General features: G+C 37.0%; 1 protein-coding gene across 3 annotated transcripts in view; it reads right to left on the bottom strand.

Annotated features, from left to right (window-relative positions):
- Positions 1-334: 334 nt before the first annotated feature.
- ENKUR (enkurin, TRPC channel interacting protein) overlaps positions 335-18,938 on the bottom strand; it is a 30,932-nt gene continuing 12,328 nt past the window's right edge. For all 3 annotated transcript variants that reach the window (XM_081226988.1, XM_081226987.1, XM_081226986.1), the window contains exons 3-5: positions 16,450-16,673; positions 7,613-7,756; positions 335-1,656 (exon numbers count right to left, since the gene is read on the bottom strand). In XM_081226988.1, coding sequence (XP_081083114.1) covers positions 1,483-1,656; positions 7,613-7,756; positions 16,450-16,673 — 542 coding nt within the window. In that variant the 3' untranslated portion in view covers positions 335-1,482. The remainder of the gene's footprint in view (positions 1,657-7,612; positions 7,757-16,449; positions 16,674-18,938) is intronic.

The raw sequence follows: 18,938 nt of genomic DNA, 5'->3' as shown, positions 1-18,938 counted from the left end.
AAGGGAGGAAATTCTGCATAAATGAGAATTTATCATATACAGTTGACCCTTGAACAACATGGGTTTGAACTGTGTGGGTGTACTTACACGTGGATTCTTTTCAATAATAAACACTGTGGTACTACACGATCTGTGGTTGGTTGACTCTGAGGATATGGAACCATGGATATGGAGGAACCAAACAGACAGAGGACTAACTATAAGGTATATGCAGATTTTCAACTGTGTGGAGGATCAGCACCTTTAGCCCCTTCATGGTTCAAGGGTCAACTGTACTATTCTTTATTTTATATCTGTCCTAAGGTAATAAAGGAATAAAGAAATGACACCTAGACAGATATGTGAAAAAAAGTTTAAAGTGAGATTTCAAAAATATTTGTATATAAAAATTTTTCTTTAATGAAAGTTAGCTTTTCTACAATGCTCCCAAATTCCGTGTTTGTGAAAAAGCTTGAAAAAATTATCATTTTTTTCTGTGTTGCCAACAGGATAAAAATCAGTGTAAGCAGTAAAAATTGTTATTGCTCTGATATTTTATAGTTTCACATATTTTACCAAATTTCTCTAATTTAAAATTTCATAAAAGAATCTTCTCCTTCTTGGACATTTATAGGCTCATTTATTTTGAGTTGAAGACAGCTCTACTTACATAAACTTATTGCTTAATAAATTATGTAACCTTACAAATAGAAACATTAGAATTCACGAAATAGAGAAAGCCAAAAAGAGAAAGTAATATCCATTTTAGTGAAATACACATAGTAAATTATGGAATAAAGCACCTAGAATAGCAGTTTTTAGAAGCTGGATGTCAGGAAGAAGGCTATTCTCTTCAACAATCCTTAGTGACACAATTTATAAGTTGTCTCCTTGATTTTATGTTATCTTCTTAATTTTTCTTCCTCCAAATGGAAACCTCTCAGCCTATATATAACATTATGGATATTGAAAATATTTATAGCTGTGAATAGCTGCAAATGACATAGGCTACCAGAAAATATATGTAATTTTTGGATCTCTGGAATAATATGTAGAAAATACTTCAGAGTAGTAAAAAAGCTTACACGACTATTTCCAATTCAAAATACTTTACAGTTTTTAACCTTGTATTCCTTGTATTACGCAGTGTAGAAAAAAATGTGAAGTTCTGAGTGTTGACTTTATTTTTCAGGGCCCAGAAATGAATGTTTATGTGAAACAAGTACATAATAATAATGAATTATGCCATCAAACTGGAAAACCTAACATCAAATTTTAATCAGGTTATACATGGAAACCCTGATGCTGGTGAAAAACAATTTTTTTTTCTCTATGTAAGTAAATAATACAACTATTCTTTAAACATTGCCTAAGCGTTTTGGTAAAGATTATTTTTATACTCTTCATGGTATTTTACTTTTTGAAAAAAACTTATGATTTAATTTCTATGTTTTCCGTGGGTTTTTTCTATGTTAAAATGACTGTATTTTTAAAAATCCACTATTACTTATTAGCAATATAAATAATTTTGTGCTTTTCGAAGACACCAATGTCGTGTTCCAGCTGCTTCATCTCTTCTTCCAGCTTCTGCTTGCGAATCTTCTTTGATATGGAGTCGATGAAGACCGGGAGGGACTGAAACTCCTTATGTACTTCTTCCCAGTTCTTTTTCAGCCCCTGCAAATGGTAAAGAAAACTGTACATAGCAAAGTAAACTGAAGAAGCAGAGTAAATAGCAAGGAAAATTGCACTGGGAAGGAAAAATGTAAACAGGTAAAGAAAGCTGACAAAAATAACTAAAAAATGATATGTGTTTATCAAGTTCTTGGCCACAGTAACAAAAAATACTGTACAGAGGCCAAACCCTGTCCTTGATTGTGTGCTCAATTCCCACTGGGAATATTTATTTTCTTTGTTTTTAATGTTACTGTACTTGTTTTTACCATCAAATACGTGTATGCAGAGTTATGAGTAGTATGAAACTAAGCTCATAGCAAATGCTTTGGTAAAAACAGCTTAGAGTTGATGTCCCAAGCAAAAAAAACAATTTTGAACAGGAAATTATTTCTTATAAAAATTTTCATTTTTTTTCTTTAGAAAAAAAAATATTATCCTCATTCTTCAACAAATCACATCAAAACACTTGATTCTGACTTACATGGCCATGTTTTCTTATATCTGACTAAATGGAATTGTATAAAATGCCAAAATTCATTTTTTTTTTTTTGCGTTACGTGGGCCTCTCCCGTTGTGGAGCACAGGCTCCGGATGCGCAGGCTCAGCGGCCATGGCTCAGGGGCCTAGCCACTCCGCGGCATGTGGGATCCTCCCGGACTGGGGCACGAACCCATGTCCCCTGCATCAGCAGGCGGACTCTCAACCACTGCGCCACCAGGGAAGCCCCAAAATTCAATTTAACAAAAGATGATCTTTTATGTGTTTTCAGTATTAGAAAGAATTCTTCCTCCATATAGTTAATGGATCTATACTTTCCATTAATTTATTCTAGAAATGACTGAAATATCATTACATGTAACACATATGCTAATTCAATAATGTAAGTTAACGTTTTATGTTCTCAGAAACCAACAAATTCGAAATTAGGAATCTCTTAGGAGCAATAAAGCTTATTTCCATCTCTGCACAGTTATCATTTCTTATCACAAGGCACTAGAGGCTCCATTGACAAAATGGTCTTAAACTAATTGAACTCATGCAATGAAATTTTATAAATTGACACTTTCTGTTATTCACTATGGGTGTACAAATCACTTTATTTACACAAAAATGAAAAGTAAAACTGAAAGTAAAATTTAAAATATTGCCTGGGGCTTCCCTGGTGGCGCAGTGGTTGAGAGTCCGCTTGCCAATGCAGGGGACACGGGTTTGTACCCCAGTCTGGGAAGATCCCACATGCCACGGAGTGGCTGGGCCCCGTGAGCCATGGCCGTTGAGCCTGCGCGTCCGGAGCCTGTGCTCCGCAACGGGAGAGGCCACAGCAGTGAGAGGCCCGCATACCGCAAAAAAAAATATATTAATAATAAAAAAAAAATAAAATACTGCCTGGAAATTATGATCCCTGACACACAGATGGAAAAACATATCCCATGCAAATGAAGACCAAAAGAAAGCTGGGGTAGCTATACTTATGACAGAAAAAACTGACTTTGAAACAAAGACTGTAATAAGGGACAAAGGGCGTGACATAATGATAAAGGGGTTGGTACAACAAGAGGATATAACATTTATAAATATTTACGTACCCAACATAGGAGCATCAAAATATGAATGCAAATATTAACAAATTGAAAGAAAAAACCAGACAGCAATACTATAATAGTAGGGAACTTTAATATTCCACTTACATCAATGGATAGATCATCCAGACAGAAAATCAGTAAGGAAACATCAGCTTTAAATGACAGGTTAGATCAGATGGACTTCACAGATATATATAAAATTTTCCATCCAAAAGCAACAAATACACATTCTTCTCAAGTGTACACAGAACATTCTCCAGCACAGATCATATGTTAGGCTACAAATCAAGTCTTAATAAATTTAAGAGGATTGAAATCATATCAAACATATTTTCTGACCACAATGGTATGAAACTAGAAATAGACCATAGTCTATTAAGTATGCAATAGCATTATGTTTAAAAAAACAAATACCTTAATAAAAAAAAATACTTTACTGCTAAAAAATGCTAACCATCATCTGGCAGTGCAGGGTTTCCACAAATCTTCAATTTGTAAAAATCTCAGTCTGTGAAGCACAGTAAAATGAAGTGCAATAAAACAAGGTATGCCTGTACCCTAATCAAGTGGGATTTATTCCAGGGAGGCAAGGCTGGTTCAATATTCACAAATCAGTCAATGTGATATACTACATTAATAAAATAAAGGATAAAAATCATATGATCACCTCAACTGATACAAAAAAGCATGATAAAATTCAACCTCCATTTATGATAAAAAAAAAAAAACTTTCAACAAAGTGCATACAGGGGGAACATACCTCAACATAATGAAGGCCAAATACAACAAGCTCACAGCTAACATCATACTCAATGGTGAAAAGCTAAAAGCTTTTCCTCTAAGATGAGGAACAAGACAAAGATGCCCACTTTTGCCACTTTTATTCAACATAGTATTAGAAGTCCTAGCCAGAGCTCAGGAGTAGCATAATTTAAAATTATTGATTAAAAAAAAAAGAAAGAAGATATGGTCCTTGAAAATCATGGCCATACATTTAGATTTATGGGAGAATTAGAAGTGTCTCATATAACAATACCTTCATAATAAGCCCTCACAGTACAAATTTAATCTTGTAAACTTTTCGGGGAGAAAATGGTTTATTTCCACCCTCAGGTAAAAATGACTACAAGTTTGGACACACTTTATAGAAAAGATTTGTTGAGAAAAAAGGCCACAATGTTGAACATTTCTTGAGTGAGATTATATCAAGGATTTGGGAAGGGGAAAAGGTAGAAGCGTCTTCTACATTTTAAAAAGAGGGGGATGGGTTAACACAGTTCTTAATAGTGTATGAGAAGTATTCCAATAAGAAGTCCTCAAAAGAATTCTGTTTTTCTATAGCCTTTCATTATGAAATGGGAATATGTTTCCACAGTGCTCCACAGGGTTGCCTATTGCAGAGAAGAAATCTATGTATTTATAGACTTTGAAATATCAAAGGTTTTTCATAGCTCCTTGGGTGATCTTTCCCTATTCCTTGTGGTCACAGCAGCTACACGTTTTGCAGTATTTCTTTTTAAAGTATAGTTTTCTTTATCTTCCAGTGTGTACAATAACATTTGGATCAAGGTCCACCTCTAGGGATGGGAACTAAATGTGATTGATATTTCATATTATACCGAAATAGCCTCTTAGCGGTTTTGTGGTTATTTCATCTAAAAAAAATCTTTTATCCACTGCAGCGATACTGATTTCCCCTTATCTTTATTTCTTCATTTTTCTCTCTTCTAGTTTAATACTGAAATAATACTGTTAATTTTGGAAAAATGTCACATAGGGAGAAGCGGTCCTAAAATAATAGGAAGTGTGTTCAGGTCCACGCTCCTCTGCTGCCTCCCCCATCCATTCTCCACCTCTGGTTCTGCGCTGTGGCTAGGGGCTGGGCGGGGCTGGGGCTGAGGTATTTATTCCTATGGGCTGCTCCTCCCCCAGCGCTGCTCCCTCCAGCCTCTGCCTGAATTCAGCCAAGGAAGGCACCGGTGGGAGGAGAGCGAGCTTGGGGCATTTCTTCCCCCACCCTGGACATCACCTGGACACGACTGGCCCTTGCATCTGTGACTACAGTGCCTGTCGGGGCCCCTCTTCCAGGCTCCAGTTCCCACCCGGCTCTGGTAATGCTGTTTCCTGCCCCTGCCCTTCCAGCCCAGGGTGGTGGTGATTCCCACTGTCCCTAGTCCTCAGTGTTCCCTGTTGGTCCCCTTAGCCCTGCTTCACCTCTGTAAATAGCTCCTTTGTAAATTCTCTTCAGAATCCCAGCCTAGTAGGTCTTCTATCCCCTGCTGGATCCCGGGTGGGAAGAGCTTCCTTCTGTCACCTCTGATGCACGTGCTTATCATGTGGTAGGAAAACACGGGCCTGGGAACTGGTCGATGTGAGTTTTAGTCCCTCTTCAGCTACTTGATAATGTTGTGACCAGGGGCAAATGTAAACCAACCTCCAAGTTCACTGACAGGAAGGACCACGTCTGTTTTGCTCACAACAGTATATCCCCCAGGCTGGGTACAGTGAGTGGAACATGGTAGATTAGATGTTCAGTAGATGAATGAAGGGATGAATGAACAAATGTGCCCACTTAATACTGATATATTTGCATGTTATATGCTCATCTGTGAAATGAGAAGTCTGGAATAATTAGACCAGATGATCCCTTCCTGGATAATGAGACTGTTATTTTATGAAGAATGAGCAGAATGTGCCCTACTCAAGGACATATGACCATACTGTCATAGAACTACATGCAACTCTTTACCAGGGAAGGGAGCAGGGCTCAGGGCTTGTCAGGAACAGAGCTCCTGGCTTCGTTACCATGGCAGCTACACTACCCAGCTAATAAGGCATCCAAGGGAGGGTCAGCTATTGTCTATCAAAGTGTCTACAAAGAAACTCTGTAGTGACCACATCAGGAAGCTGAGGGCTGCTGACCCACTAAGGACGTGCCCGAGGGAAGAGCCTTTGCCTTCCCAGGGAAGTTCTTCCTTTCTTTTCCTATTTTTCTTAGATATAAAAACCTGGCTTTCACAAAAGCATGTATGTTTTAAGAACGGCAGAATCTGATGGAGGGAGGGAAGGAGGGAGGGAGAGAAGGAGGGAGGGAACCAAAGAGCAGTGCTTTTCCTGAAAATGACGGGCCGAGTCCCACTTCCACGTGGGCCAGCCTTCTTGCCTGTCTGTCTTCCTTCCTTCTCTCCAGCGCACCATTATTAATCACCTGTGTTTACACTGGGCACTAGGTTAGGCATTGCAGAGATTGCTGGCAACAAAGAGACAGGGTCCCTGCCCTCGGGCCACTCCTGCTGTCTGGGATATCCTCTTACTCTGCAGTTTAAGGCACAGCTAAAGACCTACCTACATCCTGCACTGGATGTTCATGCCTGAGAACCTTATAAAACATATGATCTATACACACACACCTTTCTATATGTACATATATACACAGCACCTCTCATCAATTAAATTACAATATTATCCATAGCAGAAATTTCATTTTATGCCCCTTGGGGCTTAGCATGATACTCTATGCAGAACAGACATTTAATAAATGTTTATTGATGATTGGGATGACACTGATAAAATGCTAAGATTTTATAACAGCATATGAATCCATTTTTCAATAGAAATTAATGTTGTAAAAATAGGTTTTTTTCTGTTTTGAAAAGGTCACTAGAAATGACTTTGTAGAAAGCTTTCAAAGTAACAAAACAAAGAATAAAGTACTATTTTTACCTCTATAAGAGAACACAACTATAGAACAGAGTCAGTAGGTGCTAATAAATACTCTCTAAAGATGATGGAGCAACGGTGCTCACATCCCCCAATATTTTAAATGCTTCAGATAGAAGTCTTGCATTAAAAACTCCAGTGTAAGTGTCTTTAAGTCTGTTTTACTCCAAATAAAGAAAACATATGTAAAGCCTAACACCTGGTTATTTTAAAATCTGGACACTTGCTTATAAGAAAAAAAAAGTTGGTCTAGGGACAGTTTCAATTATTCTAGAGCTCCACCTAGTGAAAAATATCTACCTTATGGATATTATTTTTGAAAAATTCAGGGGCATGGGGATGAAAATCAAAATGCTTTTTTACTTTATTTATGCACGTTCGTTGAAGGAGAAACTTAGCTTGCTTATGACACTATTTCAGGAAGAAACAGAAGCTCACTTAGCTGGAAACAAATTATTATTCAACAATCCCTATATCACAACTTTTTGCTCTCCCCAGAGAGCCAGCTTTGTTGCATGCAGTTGTCACTATAAGCAAAAGAGAGTGTTCTGATTTCAAAATCAAAGTGCTGGCCTTAATAATCACTGATGGTAGACCTTTCTTTCAGAGATGTTTTAAAAAGTTACACATGAAGGTAAACTACAGACGCTTACCTGCAGAACTGCCTCCCTTTCTTCATCAGATAGCCTCTTTATAGCTGCTTCCCTGAGGTTTTCCTGGATATAGTTATATTCTTCCTGGGCTTTCTTCACTTCTTCATTTCGCTTACGTATATATTCAGGCGTGACACCATAACCCTGGTAAGGATTTTTCAGGAAAAAAAAATCAACATCCTGAAAGTAATCTTATATATGTGTACATACCAACCAATGATTAGGAGCAAAAGAAAAGTTACAGACTTAAAGCCTTTGCGCAAAACACTGCAAGTTAACAAAAGTCAGTGATTTTTTTTTTTCCTATTTGGAACTAGTTGATTCTGGTCATTTAAAACCATCTGTGCTGTTATCATGGCTGTTTGTTTTCCCTCTTTTGAATGTTCCCAGTGCCTGTTCTTGGCTGATGACTTGGCCCTTACTTTACCCCAAAGAACTGGATTTTCTTTATTTCTTTTAGGTGCTTCAGATTTTACCTTGAAATATCTCAAATATCTTAAGGTCTCTTGTGCATGATCTCGTTAAAAAAAAAAAAAGGAAGATAAATGCTTCCAATGCATTGTAAGAACAAACTCTTAAAGATGCTAGGCACATCTGCTTTACGAAAAAATTGACGTGGGCCCCTAAGGTTGTTTTTGGAACTACAAAATACAATCTTAGGCTCCTGGGCTGCTTACAAGGACTGACAGTGAGGCAATCAGCTATGATTCTTTCAAGTTAGTAAATGTGTCGATACCACTGTGTAGAGAAACAGACCTACTCCCTGTTCATTCTTCAAATAATTATTTGAGGATGTACTTGGTGCTAGCTACACTAGTGAATAAGAAAGGCAAAGTTTCTGTCCTCATGGAATGTGCATTCTGTAGTGAGAGGAAACTCACCAAAAATAAAGTATAAAATAATATATATAAGTGCTCCACAGTAAATACAGTAAGAAAAAAGAAAGTCATGAGAGCTATTTGAGATAAATAAAGATGTCAGAGAAGACCAGAGGGCAGACAGCAGAAGCAAGAAGAACTACAATCCTGCAGTCTGTGGAACAAAAACCACATTCACAGAAAGATAGACAAGATGAAAAGGCAGAGAGCTATGTACCAGATGAAGGAACAAGATAAAACCCCAGAAAAACAACTAAATGAAGTGGAGATAGGTATCCTTCCAGGAAAAAGAATTCAGAATAATGATAGTGAAGATGATCCAGGACCTTGGAAAAAGAATGGAGGCAAAGATCAAGAAGATGCAAGAAATGTTTAACAAAGACCTAGAAGAATTAAAGAACAAACAAACAGAGATGAACAATACAATAACTGAAATGAAAAATACACTAGAAGGAATCAATAGCAGAAGAACTGTGGCAGAAGAAGGGATAAGTGACCTGGAAGACAGAAGGGTGGAATTCACTGCCACAGAACAGAATAAAGAAAAAAGAATGAAAAGAAATGAAGACAGCCTAAGAGACCTCTGAGACAACATTAAACGCAACAACATTTGCATTATAGGGGTCCCAGAAGGAGAAGAGAGAGAGAAAGGACCCGAGAAAATATCTGAACAGATTATAGTCGAAAAATTCCCTAACATGGGAAAGGAAATGGCCACCCAAGTCTAGGAAGTGCAGAGAGTCCCAGACAAGATAAACCCAAGGAGAAACATGCCGAGACACATAGTAATCAAACTGACAAAAATTAAAGACAAAGAAAAGTTACTGAAAGCAGCAAAGGAAAAATGACAAATAACATACAAAGGAACTCCCACCAGGTTAACAACTGATTTCTCAGCAGAAACTCTATAAGCCAGAAGGGAGTGGCATGATATATTTAAAGTGATGAAAGGGAAGAACCTACAACCAAGATTAGTCTACCCAGCAAGGATCTCATTCAGATTCGATGGAGAAATCAAAAGCTTTACAGACAAGCAAAAGCTAAGAGAATTCAGCACCACCAAACCAGCCCTACAACAAATGCTAAAGGAACTTTTCTAAGTGGGAAACACAAGAGAAGAAAAGGACCTACAAAAGCAAATGCATCACAGTTAAGAAAATGGTAATAGGAACATACACATGGATAATTACCTTAAACATGAATGGATTAAATCCTCCAACCAAAAGACACGGGCTTGCTGAATGGATACAAAAACAAGACCCATATATATGCTGTCTACAAGAGACCCACTTCAGACCTAGGGACACATAAAGACTGAAAATGAGGGGATGGAAAAAGATATTCCATGCAAATGTAAATCAAAAGAAAGCTGGAGTAACAATATTCATATCAGATAAAATAGACTTTAAAATAAAGAATGTTACAAGAGACAAGGAAGGACACTAAATAACGATCAAGGGATCATTCCAAGAAAAAGATATAACAATTATAAATATATATGCACCCAACATAGGAGCACCTCAATACATAAGGCAACCGCTAACAGCTATAAAAGAGGAAATCGACAGTAACACAATAATAGTGGGACACTTTAACACCTCACTTACACCAATGGACAGATCATCCAAAGAGAAAATTAATAAGGAAACACAGCTTTAAATGACACAATAGACCAGATAGATTTCATTGATATTTATAGGACATTCCATCCAAAAACAGAAGATTACACTTTCTTTTCAAGTGCATATAGAACATTCTCCAGGATAGATCACATCCTGGGTCACAAATCAAGCCTCAGTAAAGTTAAGAAAATTGAAATCATATCAAGCATCTTTTCTGACCACAACGCTATGAGATTAGAAATCAATTACAGGGAAAAAACCCATAAAAAACACAAACACATGGAGGATAAACAATACATTACTAAATAACCAAGAAATCAAAGAGGAAATCAAAAAATACGTAAAAACAAATGACAATGAAAACACGATGATCCAAAACCTATGGGATGCAGCAAAAGCAGTTCTAACAGGGAAGTTTACAGCAATACAAGCCTACCTCAAGAAACAAGAAAAATCTCAAATAAACAATCTAACCTTACACCTAAAGGAAATACAGAAAGAAGAACAAACAAAACCCAAAGTTAGTAGAAGGAAAGAAATCATAAAGAGCAGAAATAAATGAAATAGAAACAAAGAAAACAACAGCAAAGGTCAATAAAAATAAAAGCTGGTTCTTTGAGAAGATAAACAAAATCGACAAACCATTGGCCAGACTCATCAAGAAAAAGACGGGGAGGACTCAAATCAATAAAATTAGAAATGAAAAAGGAGAAGTTACAACAGACACCGCAGAAATACAAAGCATCCTAAGAGACTACTACAAGCAACTCTATGCCAATAAAATGGACAGCCTGGAAGAAATGGACAAAGTCTTAGAAAGGTATAACCTTCCAAGACTGAACCAGGAAGAAATAGAAATTATGAACAGACCAATCACAAGTAATGAAATTGAAACTGTGATTAAAAATCTTCCAACAAACAAAAGTCCAGGACCAGTTGGCTTCACAGGTGAATTCTATCAAATATTTAGAGAAGAGCTAACACCCATGCTTCTCAAACTCTTCCAAAAAATTGCAGAGGAAGGAACACCCCCAAACTCATTCTACGAGGCCACCATCACCCTGATACCAAAACCAGACAAAGATACTACAAAAAAAGAAAACTACAGACCAATATCACTGATGAATATAGTCAAGAAAATACTAGCAAACAAAATCCGACAACACATTAAAAGGCTCATACACCATGATCAAGTACGGTTTATCCAGGGATGCAATGATTCTTCAATATATGCAAATCAACCAATGTGATACACCATATTAACAAACTGAAGAATAAAAACCATATGATCATCTCAATAGATGCAGAAAAAGCTTCTGACAAATTCAACACCCATTTATGATAAAAACTCTCCAGAAAGTGGGCATAGAGGGAACCTACCTCAACACAGTAAAGGCCATATAAGACAAACCCACAGCAAATATCAGTCTCAATGGTGAAAAACTGAAAGCATTTCCTCTAAGATCAGGAACAAGACAAGGATGTCCACTCTCGCCACTATTACTCAACACAGTTTTGGAATTCCTAGCCATGGCAATCAGAGAAGAAAAATAAAAGGAATACAAATTGGAAAAGAAGAAGTAAAACTGTCACTGTTTGCAGATGTCATGACACTATACACAGAGGATCCTAAAGATGCCACCAGAAAACTACTAGAGCTAATCAACGAATTTGGTAAAGTTGTAAATAATTACATAATTAATGCACAGAAATCTCTTGCATTCTTATACACTAATGATGAAAAATCTGAAAGAGAAATTAAGGAAACACTCCCATTTACCACTGCAACAAAAAGAATAAAATACCTAGGAATAAACCTACCAAGGGAGACAAAAGACCTGTATGCAGAAAACTATAAGACACTGATGAAAGAAATTAAAGATGATGCAAACAGATGGAGAGATATACCATGTTCTTGGATTGGAAGAATCAATATTGTGAAAATGACTATACTACCCAAAGCAATCTACAGATTCAACGCAATCCCTATCAAATTACTAATGGCATTTTTTACGGAACTAGAACAAAAAATCTTAAAATTTGTATGGAGACACAAAAGACCCCGAATAGCCAAAGCAGTCTTGAGGGAAAAAAACAGAGCTGGAGGAATCAGACTCCTTGACTTCAGACTATACTACAAAGCTACAGTAATCGAGACAATATGGTACTGGCACAAAAACAGAAATATAGATCAATGGAACAGGATAGAAAGCCCAGAGGTAAAGCCACGCACATATGGTCACCTTATCTTTGATAAAGGAGGCAAGAATATACAGTGGAGAAAAGACAGCCTCTTCAATAAGTGGTGCTGGGAAAACTGCACAGCTACATGTAAAAGAATGAAATTAAAACACTCCCTAACACCATACACAAAAATAAACTCAAAATGGATTAGAGACCTAAATGTAAGACTGGACACTATAAAACTCTCAGAGGAAAACATAGGAAGAACACTCTTTGACATAAATCACAGCAAGATCTTTTTTGATCCACCTTCTAGAGTAATGGAAATAAAAACAAAAATACACAAATGGGACCTAATGAAACTTCAAAGCTTTTGCACAGCAAAGGAAACCATAAACAAGATGAAAAGACAACCCTCAGAATGGGAGAAAATATTTGCAAACGAATCACTGGACAAAGGATTAATCTCCAAAATATATAAACAGCTCGTGCAGCTCAATATTAATGAAACAAACAACCCAATCAAAAAATGGGCAGAAGACCTAAATAGACATTTCTCCAAAGAAGACATTCAGATGGCCAAGAAGCACATTAAAAAAGTGCTCAACATCACTAATTATTAGAAGAATGCAAATCAAAATTACAATGAGGTATCACCTCACACCAGTTGGAATGGGCATCATCAGAAAATCTGCAAATAACAAATGCTGGAGAGGGTGTGGAGAAAAGGGAACCCTCTTGCACTGTTGGTGAGAATGTAAGTTGATACAGCCACTATGGAGAACAGTATGGAGGTTCCTTAAAAATCTAAAAATAGAATTAACATATGACCCAGCAATCCCACTACTGGCATATACCCAGAGAAAACCATAATTCAAAAGGACCAATGCACCCCAATGTTCATTGCAGCACTATTTACAATAGCCAGGACAAGGAAGCAACCTAAATGCCCATTGACAGACAAATGGATAAAGAAGATGTGGTACATATATGCAATGGAATATTACTCAGCCATAAAAAGGAAAGATATTAGGTCATTTGTAGAGACATGGATGGATCTAGAGACTGTCATACAGAGTGAAGTAAGTCAGAAAGAGAAAAACAAATATCGTATATTTCCATATAGGTGGAACCTAGAAAAATGGTACAGATGAACCAGTTTGCAGGGCAGAAACAGAGACAGAGATGTAGAGAACAAACATATGGACACCAAGGGGGGAAAGTGGCAGGAGGGTGGTGGTGGCGGGATGAACTGGGAGATTGGGATTGACATGTATACACTAATATGTATAAAATGGATGACTAATAAGGACCTGATGTATAAAAAAATAAAATTAAGTTGAAAAAGAAAAAGATGTCAGGGAAGACCTCTCTGAGGAAGTAGCTGTTGCAAGATATGAGTCATTAAAACTATACACAAATATTCTGGTTCTTCTCCTTCTAGGCACTTGGTATGACAATATTTTCCTGCTCCCCTTCAAGTAAGATGCAGCCATGTGACCTGAATTTCCCCGTGTGAGTAGATGAAATGTCCTTTTTGGGTAGAAGGCTCATAAACTAATGGTTGACTTGTCATGTTCTTTTTCTCTCTGGTATGGTGATGGGTGATGTTTTGGGTTGCCTGGGTCCTGGAATGAGGACAAGAAGCAGAGCTCCCAGCAATCCTCAATGGACAGGTAGCACAAGCAAGCAATAAAACTTAGTTGCTTTTAGCTACTAAAATTTGGGGGTTGTTAACCACAGCACAACCTAACCTAATGCTGACAACAAGGGATAGAAATCCTAGCTACAAATGTGTTCTGGAAAGTTGCAAAGCACTATACAAATAGACTCTAAGAGCTCAGTATTCTGGTAAGTTAGTTTCATGGTAACCAGTTCAATCCATTTCAGGAAACACCGAGGGCAACACCTCATTTCAGCTCAGTACAATCACTGAGGTTCCCAATGATGACTGTGTAATCACAAGTGATTAAATTATATTTGGCATACTCTGCTTAGGAAAAAGAACTACCTCACAAATGGGTAAACGCTGCAGTGATCTGAAATATTCCCATGTGCTGGATCATTGAGGGCTAATGCATACTATTAATATTAATAATTGCATATATTATAATATCTGCTCTTTACTGAACTTCTATTAGGTACCAGGTATTGTGTCAAGTGCTTAGTATATTTCATATCATTTAATCCTCACCATGCTGTGATAAATCTAATAACTTGTTAAAAATCACAGAGTTAAGTAGTGGCAGAGTTAGAATTTGAAATGCTTGTCTTCCTATTATTCCTATGTAACTTAGGCAAACATCCATGCTTCAGTTTGCTTACACAAAATATTCTCATGGCACAAATGGACATGTAATACTTTATTTGGAACTAAAACATGAGGTTCATTCACTTTTAAAAAATGGCCTTGCCTTTAAAAGGACTTACTATCTCACTTACCAATAATAGATTTTAAAGCTTAACTCAGATAAGTAGAAAGTAAGTTGAGTTAGTCCTTCGTCAGCCCTGACTGGTTAGCCATCGAGAGTACACTAGGAGCAGAGAATTTGCGTGGCTTCGTAGACAAGCACAGGTAGACTAACCTCGTATTTTTCTGTCTCTGTGATAGAGACTCTCAATTTCCTGTTCAAGGCAGAAAATGTATTGAAGTGGACAGCTTAGGTGGAAGGCAGCCAGTGTGGCGGTTTGTGGCATAACCATCAAAGGAGAAGGGCTTTTACGTGATGGTAGAGAAATGATGGATTGGAAATGGCTTTAAAGAGCCAGGAGAATGAAATTTCTGCTTTTCCACACCCTACGGGACAAGGACCCTGAAGAGCCTCCAGGGGCCATAGAAGGAGGCCGTATCCAGAGAAACCTGAAATCTTTCTAAGCATGAGCTGTCAACTCCCAGAAAGGTCTTCCAAAGGTGCCTCAGCCAGCTGAGGGACAAGGGTTTCTCAGGGAATAAGTAGTGTTCTCTGACAACAGCCTTGAGGTTCCTGTTTTGATGGTGAACAGTCATTGGATTCACCATGGTAGATCACTGGATGACCTCAGTACAAGCCCCTCTTACATCAATGTTACAATTTCCTCTTTTTCTCTTCGTTTCTTCCTTATTTCCTTCCCAAGTTATTATTATGCATTATTATTCTTTAGAATTTTGTACTCATATTATACTATGTGTGTTTCCAGCACTTTTGTGCTCTATAAGTATGCAAAGTAAAATAGGTCTTATATAAGGTATTTTTCAAAAGCTTTTTAAATTTTAAAGTTCTATATTTAAACTGCTAAACCCAAGCTTCTATAATTTTCAACAATGAAATTATATGCCTATCTGATAAGCACCTTTTCAGATAGAAATGAAGGTCCTGAAAAGACTAAATATTGTACAGTACTTTCAAGGTCTGCTTTACTCCAAACCAAACACAAATGAGTTCAAACTGAAATAGTCCTGTGAATTATTTACAGCACACTGATAGGACGGATGGTTCTAAAGTTGTTTTCCTCTTCATTTCTCTCATTCTGTTAACAAGATAATGTAAACGAATGACTAAATCTTAGGATCTTCTGAAAGGTTATTCCTTCTAGATTTATAGTAACAACTGTGCTTCTAGTGACAATCCCACCTCACCGAAAAGGAGTACCTTTTAGAGAATGTTTGCTATAAATGTTAAATATATTAATATTGAAATTACATAAAACAATTATAGTTCCCCTCTACTGAACTATATGTTGCTGTTCATTCCAAATTCTCTGTAATTTCATCACACTAGATTTGGACCAAACACAGACTTCAGAGGAATGAGAACTGGCAATCTAGATAATTTGTCCAGTGAGAGCACTGTTTTTTTTAATTGAAGTACAGTTGATTTACAATATTATATTAGTTTTAGGTGTACAACGTAGTGGTTCAAAATTTTTATAGATATAAACTCCATTTAAAGTTATTATAAAATGTTAGCTATATTTCCCTTGTATCTTATTTATTTTATCCATAGTAATCTGTACCTCTTAATCCCCTACCCCTTTCCAAACCCTTCCCCTTTCCCTCTCCCCACTGGTAACCATTAGTTTGTCAGTGAGGGCACTATTAGTGATAATACAGACAAGCATTATAATACCATATTTAAATTATCTATCAGATCTTATTAATATATCACAAGGCTACCTTTTTATTGATGTACTTTGGAACTAGTCCTGAAGTTTCAAGGTCATGCTTGTCTCCAGTTCTTTTGTCAACATAGATTGGTTTAGGTTTTTTAGCCACTCCCATAATGACATCGGCTGCATTTGTATTTATAAAATTTTTTTCACTCTGTATTCCCATGACTGGATGGTCCATCCTCAACGGCACAGGAGGCTTTCTGGGCTCATTCCGTTCAAACTTTTTTTCTGTTAAACATAATATTTCCTTGTTAATATTAAACTATAAATGTGGCTACTCAGTACTACTTATAGCATCCAGATATTTTACCACTAGTATATTAGAGTTTTATTAATAATATATTCAAATATTTAAGGTAAAAATCAGTAATCATACATGCAAAAAATTAAACGTGACATAATCAATTAATATGTTGATTATATGTCTCTTGTATATAAAAATCTAAGGGAAGAAAATAAACACCCCAAATCATATGCTAGCTAAAACATTTTTATTAGCTATAATAAAAATATTTTCTTATAAAGATTTCAATGACAAATGTTCAGTATGCCCATTGAAAAAAGTCCAAAGAAACATTAAAACTTTTTTCTGAGTACCTTCAATATTATGAGTAATTGCCTCTTCAGAGGAAAGTTACTGTAAAATCACCAAGTAAATAAATCAAACGTGATGATCTGATGTATCCAAGAATCTGTGGATGTTTTTCACTAAAACTATTATTATTATAAGGTATAAAAATCATGTAATAGCTATGTACCTAACATGCAGCTTAAGAAATTATAAATGACCAATACTACTGAGGTTTCCTATTCACTCCTCCCTGATTACAGCTCACCTCCTAAAATAACTGCTATCAAAAGTTACTTATCTCTACCACATTCTCTTCATTAGCAGTAGATGAAACTGGCCATTTTTACACAGTCTCTTTGACTTGACTGTTCCAACTTATCTATTTTGATACAGCCACATCAAAGTGGTTTGTCAAAATGTTAAAATGTAAAAGAATTACACTTTATTTCCAAGAACCGAAGGCAACAACTATCTTGACAAAACCTTACTCAAAGGCTTCCCTGGTGGTGCAGTGGTTAAGAATCTGCCTACCAATGCAGGGGACAAGGGTTCCAGCCCTGGTCCTGGAAGATCCCACATGTTGCAGAGCAACTAAGCCCGTGAGCCACAACTACTGAGCCCACGTGCCACAAGGACTGAAGCCCACCTGCCTAGAGCCCATGCTCCGCAATAAGAGAAGCCACCGCAATGAGAAGCCCACGCACCACAACAAAGAGTAGCCCCCGCTCGCCGCAACTAGAGAAAGCCTGCGCGCAGCAACGAAGACCCAATGCAGCCGAAAACAAGTAAATTAAATAAATAAAAAACAACAATAAAAAACCCCACTGTACTCAAATCTTAACCCCATCACAATTACTATGGACTTTGACTTTATTCATTTCTGTACTGTTTGAACTTTTAAATCATTTTATATAACTTTTATTATCAGAAAAAAACAATACTTATTATTAAAAGTTTATGAACTGGATTAATCTCTTATTATAGGCTGAATTGTGTCCCCCCCGCCATATTCATACGTTGAAGCCCTAAATGCCAGTACCTCAGAATGGGACTGTAGTTGTACATGCTTTTAAAGAGGGACTTAAGTTAAAATGAGGTCATTAGGGTGAACCCTAATCCAATATGACTGATGTCCTTGTAAAAGGAGGAAATTTGGACACAAACACACACAGAAGGAAGCCATGTGAAGACACAGGGAGAAGACAGTGATCTATAAGTCAAGGAGAGATGGCTCATAAGAAATGAATCTTGGAAACATCCTGATCTTGTTTTTTTGTTCGTTTGTTTTGTTTTGTTATTGGTTTTGTTTTGGGGGTTTTTTGGCCATTCCGTGTGGCATGTGGGATCTTAGTTCCCCAACCAGGGATCAAACCCATACCCCCTGCAGTGGAAGCTCAGGGACCACCAGGGAATTCCCAGTTAGACCCTGATTTTGGACTCTAGCTCTCAGAGTTGTCACAAAATAAATTTGTTTAAGCTACCCCATACCTGTTATGGTAGCAGCCCCAGCAAACCAATATACCCCCTGATAATTCTACACACCCCCCAGGAAACATTATAAAGGAGGTTTTGAATGTTCACTTATTCATTAATTCATGCAATATATTTTTGTTAAGCAATTACTATGTCCCCAGGTAATGCTCTAGGAACTGCGGGTACAGGAGTGAACAGAAGAGACCAAGTCCCCTTTCTCATGGAGTTTACATTATAGTGGGGGATGAAAAAATAAAATATTAATATGCAGACTATAATGTATATATTAGCTTGAACTATATGTAAAATTGTTTACTGTTTTTGACCTACAAAAATGGTTACCTTCTTCCTATTTAACATACGACTGAGATGTTGTAAGCATTGTCAGAAATTGAATTAGGGAGTTCTTCCAAAGCCCGGAGCAGAGAATAAGCCTGTTACAACCCAAA

This window comes from Mesoplodon bidens (assembly GCF_964165515.1).
Source record: "Mesoplodon bidens genome assembly, chromosome: 3".
In the NCBI taxonomy this organism is placed as follows: domain Eukaryota; kingdom Metazoa; phylum Chordata; class Mammalia; order Artiodactyla; family Ziphiidae; genus Mesoplodon; species Mesoplodon bidens.
Note: the sequence above shows the minus strand (reverse complement) of the source record. Positions and strands in the feature narration are given on the sequence as shown.